We start from the raw sequence: 17,407 nt of genomic DNA on the forward strand, positions 1-17,407 counted from the left end.
CGAAAATTGCGTTTTTGTTCTTCATGTCAATATACTCACGGGTGTTGCGTGCAGGCTTCTTGGGCCGCACGACACACTTCCATGTGTTTTGATCTTTCTAGTTCCTGGCTGTGCCCTTATAGACAGCTAGTAACTATTACAACTGTTCTGGAATAATGGTGTCATTTCATCATTATTACACTTAAGTGACTTACAATACTTTACAAGAATTGTAAATCACTTAAACAGTGTGGCATCATTTTTCAGTCACAAATATTACCAAAATTTTAATACTGAATAGGCTAAATTTGCAAAAATTTTCTGTGGGGGTATGCCCCCAGACCCCCCCCTCCCCTAGATAGAGTATGCATGCTGAGTGTGCAAAGAGGCTGAGTGTGCTTTGCACACTATTGCTAGTTATTAACCAGTTGTTGCTTTTCTTAGCCAACCAACCATTATGTTAGCACCCCCCTTCTGAAATCCTAGATCCGCCCCTGACCATACATCTAAATACTCGCTATGAAATAAGGAAATCAATTGTGTTGTTTTGTTTATATAATACTAACCAGAATGAAGTTATTACTTGGCAAAGTCTAAACATTGGTAAAAACCATCCTGAACAAACAACGGAATTCCAACCAACTATCTACAAAGGTGCCTTACACTCCAAAGAAATATTCTATACAGTTTACTTACAGTGCGATCTATTCCACAGCTGGTTTCTCTGTGATTTGTCCCATTTTTGCTGTTGTGCATGCATATCTGTACTCATGTCCACCATGCCACATCTGGGATAAAGCAGCCGACTGTTGACTTTACCTGTCTACATCGATGTATACTACTTTTTTTGTTATTAACAAGTTGTTTTCAACCCAAAGAATGATTTAATTTGCCTATTATGAAAGGTTACACTTTATGCTATTACATAACAAACACACACTAGTCTAAGAAGGATCCGGTTATCTCAGAAACGGGACCCCTATGGACGTATCCACTTTAGCACTAGTGCATCTCACTATTTCACGCACTAAGCAGTTTATAGCAAAGCTAGATTATATTTCCTTTGAGATTTATAATGCCGTACTGCCATATGGCTGCTACCGCCGTTAATGGGTTAATTGTGATGAATTCTTATACAAATTCAACAAATTCTAATGCCAAAACAACAGACTCAATTGCCATAATGACAATTGTAATTCCAAATGGGACAAATTCAATCTGTAATATACCTCGTACAACAATGGTGACAATAAGACTACACACTACACATAAACACTGCATGACTGCTTGTTTTAAGTATATGTAAATAATTATGTGTATATTGCTACTTGTTACATACCTTCTGCAATGCTTTTAGTAGTAAACAGTGGAAATCATTATCTGTATCTACTGCATCCTAACCAATCAATATAAACACAACTTAGTCTAGATATGTATGTACGTACATACATACATACATGCATGCGCTCTAAGACATATGTAATATACAGCATCATACTACCATTATATAAGAAAAGAATAAAATGTACATATTCAACAAAATAGGGCTATTTAAAAAGATGGCTTGGTACAGTTTCTGTATGGCTTCACCATTAATTTTCAGGGCCTAAAATAGACAAACCCCTACTATGAAGTTCCCTTTACTAACAGAACTCAGTGAAGCATATTGTCCTTTACAACAATGCATACTATACATAGCTACATGCAAATTCGCTATACATTATATAGGCCTTGCTACCATGTTTTATTGGTTCTTACCTAGTAGGAACCTAATCAGATATCACAGTTTAGAATGTTGAATCATTTTGAAATAGTCATCATATTGCAACCACCCAAACTAAGAAAATTACCTGAATATAGTGCAATAATAAAAAGGACTGAAACAAGCTCGAGTTAGTAACAGAAAAAGAAGTGATGTACTGTGGTGTTTCCATAATTGAAAGAGACAATCACTTCTTTTTGTGCTACAGTAAGTTGCTGTCATTATATCAACTCAAGCTTGTTTCAGTACTTTTTATTGGTGCAATATATTCTAGTTGATCCTACTCTAGTTTAAAATTCCTATTTTTTCTTATATTTGTTTCTGTTCTTTTTATGAAACTGGTGATCAATTTACGTAACTAGTTTGTTTTATAAAGATGAAAAGAAAAGAAGGAATGGGAAGTCAATCAAAGAAGATGCCATCAATTTCTTCGTTGAACTTAAATTGTAATATATTTTAAAAACTTGTTATTTAAAAATGTAGTAGGATCTATGCAACAAAAAGTAGTGAAAAAAAGAGAGATGAATGATGGTGTTACAGCATAGCTCAGTGGGGAAGTCCCTACTTTGGCACATAAGCTATTATCGTTCAATGACAAAGTAGGAACTTCCCACTGAGCTATGCTGTAACACCATCATTCATCTCTGGTTTCACTACTTTTTTGTTGCATAGATCCCTACTTCATTTTTAAATTAACAATTTTATAAAATAGTAGTTTGTTTAGTTTTGTGTTGTGGCACAGCTAGCTAGTGTAACTTGTATTAGTCCACTTGTATTATCCACATCTGTAGGTATGGAGAAGGCAGAAACCATCACTTATAAAAATCTTGCTCATTTGCTCAGTGAGAAGTGGAGTTCCCCATATTCTGTGGTTATGGGCAAGTTTCACTGTAGTTTGGGGTTCTCCTTGCTGCACCCTTCAATATAATGTGTATCAGGGGATTGCATTCTAGATCCAAGCATCCCTGTGTGCCTCCAGCTGTCGACCTTGCTGTTGCTGAAGGGCACTTGTCTCTTTTAGAACAATTAATGTACTATACTAATTTTATCAAACGATACAGTCGTACCGTTTAAATAGGAATCCATATGAAATTTTCGCATGCCACCCAAAATCCCACCTCAAAAATCATCCTAGAGATATCTTACGAGACAAAAATCACCTTTACGGAATAGTACTAGTCCATATAATACATAAAACAGCATTAAATACAACAAAACGCTTACAGGTGGCCAGACACAGAATTTTAAAAATCGCCAAAACTTTGAATTTTAGACTGACTGCCTGATGCCTGACCACAGTCACAAGCCTAGAGGCCAAACGAAGCAGTGCACGGCCACCATTTTACGCAACAATAACAAACTCACCAGTGGGATGTGCCTTTTGGAGTTCTGACGAGTGTGTGCCCTCTGCGCCTTGTCTTTTCTTTTATCTTCAGTCAGGCTGCTTGTCTTCTTCTTCATCCAACGAAACCATATCGAGGCGTAAATTTTCCGTATCAAAACTTTCTTTAAGTAGCATAATAGATGCCACAAGATTATTTAAGGCGCTTAAACTATGCTACTGTACAGAGGAATAGATTATATTCCTTACTGATATAATCTATGATGGAGGGTACCGTATGGAGGTGCTGATACTAAATAGCTTCATGATAGGTCACAAGATCACGCCCATTCTTCATTCTACGCATTATCGATCTATCGATTGAAACCACGATGACACACCCCTTTTGCACTAGCTGTATTTCAGTGACCACACACCTTCAATTTGGAAGGCTGACTCAACATACTCTATAATCGATCGAAACCAAACCCTTTTTTGGGAAGCGCACATCTTGCAGGCTTCCTCGAGATACTCTAACACAGCAGTCACCCTAATAGAACAGTCACATGTTTATAGTTAGCTGTATGTCTTAAACAAAAAAAAAAAACTAAACAAACTAATATATTAAAAATTATAAATTTAAAAATAAAGTAAGAATCCAAGCGATAAAAAGTAGTGAAACAAGAGAAGAACGATGGTAGCTATTACAGCATAGCTCGGTGGGAAATTCCTACTTTGGCATTGAACACAAAATAATGGCTATATCATGCCAAAGTAGGGATTTCCCATCAAGCTATGCTGTAATAGCTACTATCATTCTGCTCTTGTTTCACTACTTTTTATCGCTTGGATTCCTACTTTATTTTTCAATTTATAATTTTTAATATACTAGTAATTTATATGCTTGTTTCTTTTTCTTATAAAAATAGTTATGTTTACTAACTTGTAACTGTTAGAGTGTATCGTGAGTCAGCCAAGGGGTGAGCAGCTAGCTAGACCAATAAGGAGTGAAGTGATCTTGTTCACTGTTAAGTAGATAGCTGGATTGTTAAGAGGCGGGGTCTCCATACTCTTTCGCTATTAGTCCACCTAGATCTTTAATTGATGGACGTGGTTGCAAACCTATGGCGAATGGGATCCCAATCGCGAACTTGCAGATATCTAGCTAGTATATCTCCTACAGTAGCACTAGAACTAAAGTGCTTCTGAAATCCAGCTCTGAAATAATTCGGTGGCATCTATATATGTTGCTAAAAGAAAGTGATGATACGGAAAATTAACACCTTGATATGGTTTCATTGGATGAAGAAGGATACAAGCAGCCTGATTGAAGATAAAAGAAAAAAACAAGGCACAGAGGGCCTACACTCATCAGAACCCCAAAAGGCACATCCCACTGGTGAGTTTGTTATTGTGGCGTAAAATGGTGGCTGTGAACTGCTTCACATGGTCTCTAGCTTTGCGACTGTAGTCAGTGAGGCAGGAAGTGAGGCGGTGAGACTAAAATTCAACTTTTGGTGATTTAAAAAAAATTCTATATCCAGCCACCTGTAAGTGTTTTGTTATATTTAACGCTGTTTTATATATCCAATCCAAAACAGCCAAACTGTAAAAAGAGTGTGGCCCCCAAAAATACCAAGGTGAAAAAAGATGTGAAATCCAAGGTGGTGGCCAAGAAATGGCTGTGATGGTAGGTTAATGGCAAAAATTTTAATTACGACAATTCAAGTGAATTTGCATTGCCTCCTCCACTAGGATTCAGCACCAAATTCACCTGAATTGTCGTAATTAAAATTTTTGCCATTAGCCTACCATCACAGCCATTTCTTGGCCACCACCTTGGATTTCACATCTTTTTTCACCTTAATTAAATGGTACTATCATACCGTTAGATTTTGCACATTTGTGTACTGATATTCTATATACCCCCACTGGAAAATTATGAAATTTGAATGCTTTTAGATTGAATGTGAGAGTATCTTCAGTAGTACATGTGTACTTGAACGGGATGCTCTAGATACTGTATAATTAGATAAATCAGTTAATGAAGACATTTCAGATAGACTCTCATGCTCTTGATTATGCATAGATATATATGTGTTAATGGAGACAGATTTCGAGAGAAATTGAAGTAGCTAATTTGTTATATAATTAATTAGTTGATTTGTTGTATAATGTATAGTTATACTTTTTGCTCTGTAATTAGTAATAATAATAATAACCTTTTTTGTAAAGATCATGTATTACAAGCTCTCTGAGCCTTCTTTTCCTGTTACAATTATTATCAAGACTCACAGTAGTGAGTCGCGCAGCCAAGGAAAGTAGGGCGTGCGACTACCATGAGTTATTTACACAGATGACTAACTCTAATAAAACGCACACCTAAAACCTACCTTTAAAACTATTCTTTTGTAAAAAAAACCTTGTGGTACAACAAAACCTTTGATACATTGTTATACAAGTGTATTACTAAGTAAATAATCCCTGTTATATTTTAGTAACGCCACATGAAATTTTGCTGAAAGCATTGTATTCCTCTCCTTCTCCTCCTTCACATACTCGTTAGCACAAGCTGCCCATTTGTTAACGCTTATATCTTAGACTGTGTTAGATCCACAGCCTTGGATTTACTATCACAAGTTCTTTGGCTAGTTAAGTTTCTTCAGTACAAATCTTGTAACTCCACCTCTCTTGTGAGAGCCACAATAAGTGATTTTCTCAAAGTTTGATTCATTTACTCTTGCGCTTCATGGGACAATCTTTGATATGTAATTAAACGTATGGAGTAGTTTTGCTTGATTATGACCTACCATTTTTCTTGGAAGTGGTAAGTGAATTCCCATAAGAGCGTTCATAAGATAATACGTCGCCTACACTAATTGCTGATTTATTTTGCGGTCTCTAAGAACCCTATCTTAAATTTAAGACACCTCTAACTACAGTAACGTTTATTATTTACAGTTGGTGAACTTGGTGAATTCACCCATTTATTTACAGTCAACACAGTGTGGTGAACTTGGTGAACTTGCTATCGCATGCTATTCTCATAAACATTTGTTATTCAGTTGTTATTAATGGGTCTCAAGTAGCTAGCTAATGCAGCCTACAATACAGCTTTGTTTGTGCTTTTCAAGTGACAATACAGTATGTTACAAAATAATAAGAAGTTTGGGGCACATTCTCACTTACCGGGAAATGGCCTTTACTGAATCTGTTTAGTGTTCAGTGATGGTTTTAATGGTGCCCAGAAGCCATACTCTATTGAGGTTGCAACACCAACAAGTACTTGCCTACTTGTAGCAAACTATATTCTTTGGTTTTGCCACTTCATGTCCCAAGCTATGTGATGCAATACACACAATAGTTAGGGTGCCAAGATCTTTTTTTGTGCATTTTTGGATAAAAGCATGAAACTTGCCACATAGTTTGTAGGTATCATAAAGGTTATTTTTTGATAGGGAGCCACCTCAGATTTGACCTTTGGTGACCTTTACACCCAATTTAATGCTTAAAAATAGTCAGTTTTTCATCTGTCTCACCTATAAATGGTTCAAACTTCACAAACTTGGTGTCAAATTAATGCTCTTACTATACTAACATTTAAAGAAAGTCCATAGCTTTTACTATTGCAAAGTTATAGCCATTTATAAGAGCAAAAAGTAGCCCAATTTTCCTCCACCCACACACATCATGCAGTACGGTACTTATACATAGTGCTAATTTGTATTTCCAAACATTAGTGATACTAAATATTTGCAAGTTTCATAGCAGAAATTTCCGCAATTGCAAACTTTAGTCTACAAAACGCAAGCAATTTTCTTTACTATGACAATTCAATAAAAGTAGAATCCAGAAAGCTTAGTCGAAATGTATGAATTCATACAAAAACATGCAACTAAAATTTAGTGGATCAAGAATTTTTAAAATTTACACAAATTGTACATCGTACATAAACCTACCGTTCAGAATAATGACCTGCATGGGCATGTAACCCATGGCAGTCAATTGACCTATCACTAAGTATCATGCTTATTTAATATGTCAAATTGTCATACAGAATAAGTACACTTTATGTAACAACTTTAAACAGGGTGTAGGACCAGGTGTTCTACAGAACAGACCTTCAGCACTTGTGCTGTAAAGCCTTAATAAATATAGTAATGTCCATTTGGTTCCACCTGGGGTATTTTGAGATAATAAGTCACTCTCTAGAGTTCCTATGGATACGTATACATGAAATTCAACATTCTGGCTGCCTGGCAGACTCCTGTAAGCGTTTGAGCATTAATCGGACAGCTGCTGGCTTGAGGCTACCTAGGTCATTCCAGTCAAGGAGTTTTCTCTTTTCTCCACCTTTTCAAACACAAAAAATTTCAACAGGCTGTAGGACAGGGTGTCCTACAGACCTTCAGCACTTGTGCTGTAAAGCCTTAATAAAAATATATAAAGTATTAAAAAGGTAAATATTCTGTACATATTTCAAAATTGTGCATGGGTGGGAGACAATAGTGGCATATTTTACCACAAAAATCATTGTAACTTTAGAACAGAATAAGCTACAGATTTTCTGTAAAACCTAACTTATTCTTTAGGGCAAATGCTACAATTTGACACCACGTTTGTGGATTTTGGATCATACAAACATGAAATAGAGACAAAACTGACAGTTATTGAGCATTAAATTGCCTGTAAAGGTCACCAAAGGTCAAATCTGAGGTGGCTCCCTATCAAAACATAATACAGACAAACTTTTTGCCAAGTTTCATGCTTTTATCCAAAACTACACAAAAAGGCCTTTTTTAAAGGCTTACAACCCTGACTACAATAACTGTTGAAGCTGTTGTGAAAACCAAAGGCGGCTTATATGAAACTACTAGCTTTATGCATTAGTTTTTTTTTTGTCTTGATTTATATTACTCAGTGACAAAAATGTGTGATATCCTAAAACAAAAACACCTTGGGACTGTAAAAAAGGGCACTGCCAAGCAAAGTAGGATCAATCAAACCAGCTTTTTTCAACTTGACTGGTAAGGACAAGAACAGATATCAAGTTGCAGCCGAGTGAATGCAGTATTACCCATTCCTTTGTATCTAGCTATAGTTATATAATAAAACTAGAGCAAATACACATGCAATTATTAATATAATTGTATGTGTATTTGTTCTAGTTTTATGATTACATGTGTATTTGCTCTAGTTTTATTATATAGCTAGATACAAAGGAATGGGTAATACTGCATTCACTTGGCTGCAACTTGATATCAGTCCTTGTTCCTACCAGTTGTTTTAAAATTTGATCATGGTAATATTCTGATCTACTTGGCCGCAACTTGATATCAGTCCTTGTTCTTACCAGTCATGTTGAAAAAGCTTGTTTGATTGATCCTACTTTGCTTGGCAGCGCCCTTTTTTTACAGCCCCAAGGCTGTTTTTGTTTTATAATAATTACATAACAGAACCAATTGCAACTTAAATTGATTGCGCTAAATGCTCTATTAGAGTAGTTAGGTGACTGCTACATTAGAGTATCTCGATCTGTTGCACTTCCAGCATTGATTCATGCAGTATTCCATTCTTGCACAACTTTAACACTAATCCTAGTAATCAAGGCAAAGTAGCTAAGTTGGCTATTGACTAAACTTAGGTTGCTTTACTTTAATATAACTGACTGGGAATTGGAAAAGGTGAGAGGGAATTGCCCCTATGCTCTTTCAAGTTGGGGGGAGGGGAAGGGGCAGAGGGAGCTGCCCTCCATTTCTCTGTCCCTGCTGTGGTTGAACTCAAACACATGAGACTAATCAGCATGTGCCTGTTCTACTTTGCTAAGAATGAGTTCTTATCCACCCATTGTCTGGGACAGTCAGTTGAATGCAAACACATGAGAAACAAACAATTAACAGTGTTCATAGATGAAATACCTTAGTACAAATTACTTACACAGCAAAGCAGTATGTTAAGAAATGCAAGCCATTAAATTGTGCCTACTGGCCAGAAAGTCGAGTAGCGCGTACTAAATTAATCATTAGCAAGAAGCCACTACTGAAAGTGATGTTGCGAACAAATAAACAACTTGCGTTATCAGGGAAAAGAACTGGGGACAAGGAAAGTCCATGATGCGTGCATTGTTCATACTACAGTTGGTGAAAAGGTACATCTTGGGACAAAGCGACGTCAAACAGTGAAGAAATCAAGCCCACAGCTATATCTATTGTCGAGTTATGCTTGGCCAAAGGCATCAGTTAGTCAGAATAAAATTCTGTTAAATAGAAAATTTTAAAATTCCATAGAAATTTTTGAGAGGGTTTGGGGCTGGTCTGAAGACATTTTTGGGCTTGGCTGTGCCTAACCAATACCGCCAAGCTGTCAGAATGGAATGTGAGGCTGCTTTTAGGGTGATATTTCCGGCTGGAAAAGCCCAGTTCTGCATGATCCCTACTTACAGTAGTACTGTACTGTATGATGAGAGTTAGACGCAGTTTAACCCAGGTTAACTGGCCGATTGTAGCCCGGTTCTTTAAAGTGTCATGGAAATAGAGGACGGAAATTGTGGCAGGCTATCCAGCATCACATGCATGGAGCAATAAGCACACACAAGGCAGAAGAGCAAACTAGTTTTCTTTCAGTGAGACAGTACAGTAGAAGAGCGATAGCAACAAGAGGAAGACACTTGTGTGGGATAGTCAGCCGGCTACAGCGGATAACAAGGAACTGAGTAGAGAGGATGTCAGAAAATTGCCAGCAAAGACGCTGCTCAAAGAAAACAGGAGTCAGGCCGAGAGTAGCTTAGTTCATGAAGGCCTCACAAAAGCAGAGCCAGACAAGCGAGATTGACTCGCTTTGCCACTGCTTAACCGTCACAAGGTAAGTAGAAGCCCCCGCCTCAAAGGGTTCCCCCTGTAGCCATATGGCTGAGGGATGACAACACAGTTGTATTCATGTGTCGAAAGAGCGAGGGATAAAGGCGGGGGCTGTGAAAGGGTGGATGGTATCGAAACCATAATTAGACTAGAAATAATAGGGGTGCTAGGCCCGTAAGCATTAAATTAATCGAAAATCGTCAAGTATGTGTGCTGAGCTAACATGCCAGCAGTCAAGGAAGGCCAACTCAACCGCAAAGATGGTCGATTACGGGCTGAGCTAATGTGCCAGCAGTCAAGGAAGGCCAGCTCAACCACGAAGATGGTCGATTATGTGCTGAGCTAACGTGCCAGCAGTCAAAAGCAAGGCCAGCTCAACTGCGTTGATGGTCAATTACGTGCCAGCAGGCAAGAAAGGCTAGCTCAACCACTAAGATATTCGATTGCGTGCAGAGCTAACGTGCCAGCAGTCAAGGAAGGCCAGCTCAACCACGAAGATGGTCGATTATGTGCTGAGCTAACGTGCCAGCAGTCAAAAGCAAGGCTAGCTCAACCGCATTGATGGTCGATTACGTGCCAGCAGGCAAGAAAGGCTAGCTCAACCGCAAAGATAGTCGATTGCGTGCGGAGCTAATGTGCCAGCAGTCAAGGAAAGCCAGCTCAACCACGAAGACAGTCGATTACGTGCTGAGTTGACATGCCAGCAGTCAAGGAATGCCAGCTCAACCGCGAAGATCATCCATTACATGCTGAACTAATGTGCTAGCAGTCGAGGAAGGCAAGTTTAACCGCGAAGATGGTCGATTACATGCTGAGCTAATGTACCACCAGTCAAGGAAGGGCAGCTGAACTGCAAAGATCGTTTATTGTATGCTGAGCTGACGTACCAGCAGTCAAGGAAGATCGAGTCAGCTAAACTGTAATAGTCGTCGATTACATCAGTTTATTTAGAAGTTGAGTATTATAAAGGTTGAGTAAATAAGCCAAGTGACAAATGGAAGGTGACTTTTTCTTGCATGAAATATATACAATACTTGTTGTCAGGTGTTCTCAACTGATTAGTGACTGTATACTGACTAAACTTTTGTACAAGGACCTCAGGTGAGACTAGGTTGGATTCTCATCACCCATGCCATTTATCACTTCCCAGTTTAGCTGGAATTTGTTGACTGCTGGCACGTTAGCTCAGCATGTAATTGATGATCTTCGTTGGCCTTCCTGGCAAGTTAGCTCCCCATGTAGTTCACTTACCATCTATGCTATTGTAGAATATACTAACAATAGTACCGTAAGTTACATTAACACCGTCCACCTGAAGCAGTAGGAAAAGTGAAGTATGGTAGGGATAGTTTTGCTTGAATTTTGACACATCAATGCATTGATGTGATTAACTTCACCACCGGTAGCAGTGACGTGACATCGCTCGCCAACTAAAGCAGTCCCATCATGCTAAAAAGGGTCACACACTGTGATCTGTAATGAACGTCATGAAGGATACAAGGCATCGCACAATGCAGCCATGTGTTTCTATTGTGTGGTGATGGACCCTAGCATCGACTGCCTGGAAGTCTTCAGTTAGTAGACCTAGTAAAGGGGTTGGAAGTTCCAATAGTCTAAAAGCTTACAAAAATGAGTAAATTTAGTGTCGACATTTGCGTGTGTGACAGTGAGATATTATAGTGATCACCTACAGTGCATTAAAATGTGTGAATCACTTAGGTGCAAGCAAAGCAGATGAGCTCCCAGGATAATAATATTATGGTAATGCCACAGTCCTTCTCCCTGGGTAGTTGTTTCGTGATCCCAATTTCGTCCATCTGATGGTTTGAAAGTAGGTACAGTAACTGTTCATTGTGTCAGTAACACTCAAAAGCTGCACGGTGCTTGGTTGGCATGTATCTTAACCCTTTAAGGGCCAGCGTTGTACATGTACATCCAAATATAGCCTCACGCGAAAGCCCAGTGTCGTACATTTACGTCCAAGATATAAAGCAGTAAACAAAGAGCTATATCTTCACAGTATTAGAAGCTATGGGCTTTAAACAAAGACGATTTTGTTTGCCATTAGTAGGCGATTCTTTTGTCAATACATTACGTGAAACTACACTAGAAAGAACTAGCCTTATAATTTGAAGTATGTTATATTTACACAACAACAAAACTAACCTTGTACAAATCCATCCATAACTTTCGCCTTGTAGCTCATAATGAGCTACAATAAACTTCACGGCGCTCTTCATTTAGAGATGCATCTAATGATATACAAGATCACGTGATGGCACTCTTTAAAAGGAGTAAAGCAATGGCTTGTAACAGATCGCATCGTGAAGAAGACAGATCGTCACTGGTGTTAACAAATCACCTTGCTAGTTGAAAATGGTAAATTCTACACACTAATAACTTCAATATTTCTGCTTATTATTGATAGGCGAATCTGTACTACAGTTTGTATTAGTCCTTACTACTTCCTGCGGTTTTGGTGACACTACAAACTTGCTAAGTAATAGAATACGCAAATTTCATAAAACTTGCGGGTTTTCAGGGTAGGCACTGCGTAAATTACTGTAGTCCTTAAAGGGTTAAACCTGCCCTTGTTGCTAGGGTCACCACTTATATGGACAGAAATTGGTCGATGTATGTTGCACTTATAAGACAACTTACCTACCATGTATATCAGTTAATTGGGGTGAGCCCCACACTAGCGAGAAAGCCATAAGTCATTGTCAATTACATGGCAATTTACAATCAAATACGAAAACTTCCTGTTATCGTTCATTACACAGCAACTTCACAAAAAACAAACCTTACAAGTTCTTTAGTGTCACACAAGGACACAGTAATATACAAAGTAGCGTCAGTCATTGTCAATGTCACAGATGTAATTAACTGGTAGATTACTGGACTTCCCTATTTGTACTCGTCATCGTTGATGCCACGGCAAAGTTAAATAGCATACATTACTGAGCTTCCTTATTTGTACTGTCAGTCATCATTCATTACACGAAGTTAAACAGCATGGATTACTGAACTTCCTTATTTGCTGTCAGTCATTGACTCATTATCAATGTCATGGCGATTTTTCAAAGACTTGTAGTACAATGGATAGAGATTACTTCCTTCAAATGAAACCAGCTAAAAGGCTACCGGCACATTATTGGATCTTCAATAGCAGCGGAAGCGCAAGTATGCAACTACAAGATAGTGCGCACCTTCACAGTGATAATCCAGACGATTTACAACCGGACGATGACATTGATAACACCTAGTGACAATAGTGATGAAAAGCCACCAGATTATTCACCACTTGAACTGAATACGCAATCTTCGACACTTCAACCATAAAAGGCAGTGGTATATAAACAAAATGTAAATATTTCATATAGTTATGTTGCAATATTGAAGTAGTTATTCATTACTGAAGGAACATGTTCCAATATATGTAATGACTGCCACTGCCTCACTACCTACATAACAGAAACAATGCCATATAGTCACCAGATCATATGCAGCACAATTACAACTACACAGGCTCGCCCCATGATGCTAGCTGATAGCATCTGTCTAGTCAAGCAGGTAGTGTAAATAGAGGTAGGCTCAATGCATAACGTCACATAATCGCTACAATTTCAGCACAGTTATTATATTGATAAACACCCCTTTCCTTTGAGCCATCACTATTTACTGGCGCATGCAATCCCAGCTCTTGACAGGACAATCAAGGGTTAGTTAGAGGTCGTTGACATGAGCTGCAAGTAATTCAGGACAGTATAAATGGAGTGCTAGAGAGAGGTAGCAATCTAGGTGAGAGGTGCAAAACAAGTTAAAGCCATATGTGTATAGAAAGTGCAATACGGTTCTTTGAAAGAGGGAAGTCATTAAGTACACGACTGGGTTATCAGTGTTCTTTCTGTTTTTAGTATAATGATGGTGGATAACTAGGTTAGATAAAGCGATGTATTAAGCCATATAATATGTACAAGTTAATGAAACGTACCATGAAAGAATGTGCAAGGAACAAAAGTATTGGGAAGTACCAATACAAGCTACACTGAGTTACGAGACACAACAAAATGTATATACATACAATAGTAAGGTTAGACCCTAGTATGTCATGGGCAGGAGCGTCCAGGACTGTTTACTGAGAATCTACAGCGACAAACCTAACGAGTTTGAGCATGAGCAAGATGAGATTACTTTGGTGCCAGTGGGAGTACCATTGAATTTCTTCACTTTGACATTCAGAGCACTGGGAATATTTCTTTACTTTGACATTCAGAGCACTGAGCAGTTGTGTAACATGATCACTGGCCACCGCCATGCACTCTACAAGGGACTCTGACATTGGTACAGGTGTACAGTGGCAATACAATAATAGTACAGTATGGTAGAAAAGGTAATGAACCAGTTGTACTGAGGAGTGCATGTGCATAAGCAAAAAGTGACAGGGATGGATTATAGTAGGTTAAATTGGATTACAGTAGGCATGTCTCTTTTGATTAGTTAGAAAAATGGTTAAGCTACTAAGGATGAACTAAAAGATTGATATACTCTAATAGAATGAATAGATACTCTAATAGAGCAGTCAAATAGTTTCATGTTACCAATCTGCAGCCAGCATCAGAGATTTAAATGCATGATTATCTGCAATTGTGATCTTATACCAGTGTATCTTCTTCAAGTCTTTAAGGTTAGGGGATACCATAAACCCACATGCACACTGTAAATCATTTTTTTATGATTTAGGGTTTTGGTTTTTCTCAATCCATTATTACCAATTATGTAACTTCTCATTAATTGACATGGAATTCAGATGTTGTCATGGAAACATGAGTTGTCTCCATGCCAGTTAGTTAAAACTGTGAACCAAAAATCAGACCAATGAAAAACCATGAGAATTTACTAACAATTCTAAGGTTGAAGAACATCACTGACAAGAGGATTTGTGAATAATATGTCAAGTTGCTGAAATATAGCAAAAAAGTGGCCTAAAACAAGACACTGTGGTCACAATTAATTTTTAAATTCATATCTTAAGCACTAGAAACATTATTTCTTAGAAGTGGCTCTGTCAGGACCTAGACAAGAAGCCAAACTAGTTTATGAAAAATGTTAACAACTTGTTTGACAGTCCTGATTTTTGGTTCATGAAAATATCGCTATTACTGAGCAAAACTACACATGCGCTTACAGGTGTACCAGTTGCTAAGCGTGTTGTTTCTATGTTATTCTACGCCCGAGTATCCACATCCATTCCTACAGTAAACATATGATGAGCCCAAACTATAAATCCCAAAACACCAATTGAAATTAAAGCATACACCATCCCCAAATAACCAAATATCCCTTTTGACTAAATACTGGTATCACTTGAGATACAATCCCAAACCCGGGTAATACTAAAATATATACTTCTGGATGTCCAAAAAACCAAAACAAGTGTTGAAACAAAATTGGGTCTCCTCCACCTGCCTGATCAAAAAAAGATGTACTAAAATTCCTATCTGTTAATAACATCGTTATCCCCCTATGTTATCTTGTACTGTTACATGTGTTTTCTTGTACCTTGTATCTGTCCAGTCAGCAGGCTATTATTCTCCCAAAAATTTAAGCCTGTTACCAGCTGATACACAACACAACAACACCAAGCCTGCCTTAATTATGTCTTAAAAATAAAAATTTTGTTCAACAGTCATTCACTATCCCGTAACCTTAAACACATTAATATCACTATGTAGCATGTAGCTATACACAGCTTTAATGCACTAATAAATGAAAATTCTTTCTGCAGATAGCTATTATAAGTCTGCTGCAACATGCATATAGGTTAGTTATGGTACGTAACATTTCATAGAACAGACAAAATGTACAAACACGTGTGCAGCTTACCACAATTGATAAAAGTTGATTTATGATAACTTCTTGTAGTTCATTTTCTCGAATAAAGATATGGATCATTTTGGTAAATGCCATTTCTACATCATGATCATCATCTTCCGGCACATGCAATAATTTGGGGACATTCAACTTCATCAGATCTGAAATAAACTCATTTTGCCTTTTGTCAACCTTGTAAGAATCACCAATCCTTTTCAGTAATCCAACTATGCAATGTTTGCATTTCATTTGGGAGTACCTAAATAGTATGACATAGAAACATAGATAATTGCAAAATTCCACAGTAATAGGTACATATGTACACACATATATACCAAGTTTACTTATGTGTTAGTTCTAAAGTACTGTTTTTTGCTTAGTAGCAAAATTTGCATCTGCAACAAGTTACCAATAAATACAATAACAATCATTCTTTGTTATAACTATACAGTAACTAAGTACAATGCACACACACATACATACTTAACAATTATAATATGATTGGTTACAATAAATATAAGAATACTGTTAATGGAAACTCTGTAACATCACCTCCTCTCTTGAACAAAGCTTGATTCAAGCTTCAGCTACATGGACCGGAGGCTTCGCAATCCTTGCTCTAGTTTTCCTAGACACCACCAGTTTTGTCTTGCCATCCACACCAGCAATCTGATTTTCAATAACTAATAAATCACCATGATCATGATCAGTTGACTGTTTGTTGACACTGTTCTTATCTACAGTCAGCCCATCAACATCTATGTATTTGATCGGCACCTAGATTGTCCTGATTACTATTAAGATCACCAATCATATTAACAGTATCCTTGTCCAGCTGCAAGTTAGTAAAATTAAATACGATCATCATGCGTGCCTCTCTGTTATCTTGTTGATCATCATTGCTTCCATCCTCAAAGTCGAGGACTGTTTCATTTGTTGATCCATTTTAGAGGATGGCCTGTGCCATTGTAATACCCACCATACCAGTAGTGTCCAACTGGAAAGCCTGGTGGACTGCTGGTTATATGCTGTAGATTAACTCCAATTAGATCCTTGTTTGATTACCATGCAATTACTCCAGTGCTTTCTACTCCAGTAATCTGGAATGGACCATACCATGGCCTTGATAGTTTATGATTAGCCTTGATCTCCCCTTCTAGATGTTTAATCAATATTCATTGCTCAATTTATACTGATTTGAACTTCTTTTATCATACTCAATCTTGTATTTCCTTTAAGCCTTCTGTATATACTCAGCAGTGCACTCTCTTACCAATGATAACAAGTTCCTCACTATAATCTGATATAAACAATGCATTTGTTATGGTTTGTGGCAAGAAAGCTGCCTTAATTTGAAATCTCCAAATAAAAGAAATGAAGGCATCTCAAGTCTTATAACATGTGTAGCATGTAGCAGATCCAGACTGTTACACATGGCTTCAGTCTAACTACCTAGCAATATTTGTAACAAATATATATAATTACACTCTCCAGCATCGTTTCCTTAGCAGTCTATTAGGTCTTTAGAAATGCAAGTGAAGCCTTAAAGATAGTCTGAATAATTATTATTTTAGAGGCACTTGAATGCTGTGATAGCAGTTTCAAGTGATTTTG

General features: G+C 37.7%; 1 protein-coding gene across 1 annotated transcript in view; it reads right to left on the bottom strand.

Moving 5' to 3' along the window:
- Positions 1-17,407, bottom strand: part of LOC136264089 (uncharacterized) — a 103,131-nt gene that overhangs the window by 6,158 nt on the left and 79,566 nt on the right. Inside the window, exons 14-15 of the mRNA XM_066058780.1 lie at positions 15,806-16,052; positions 1,319-1,375 (exon numbers count right to left, since the gene is read on the bottom strand). Of these exons, the coding sequence (XP_065914852.1) occupies positions 1,319-1,375; positions 15,806-16,052 (304 nt within the window). The remainder of the gene's footprint in view (positions 1-1,318; positions 1,376-15,805; positions 16,053-17,407) is intronic.

This window comes from Dysidea avara, chromosome 8, assembly GCF_963678975.1.
Source record: "Dysidea avara chromosome 8, odDysAvar1.4, whole genome shotgun sequence".
Classification (NCBI taxonomy): domain Eukaryota; kingdom Metazoa; phylum Porifera; class Demospongiae; order Dictyoceratida; family Dysideidae; genus Dysidea; species Dysidea avara.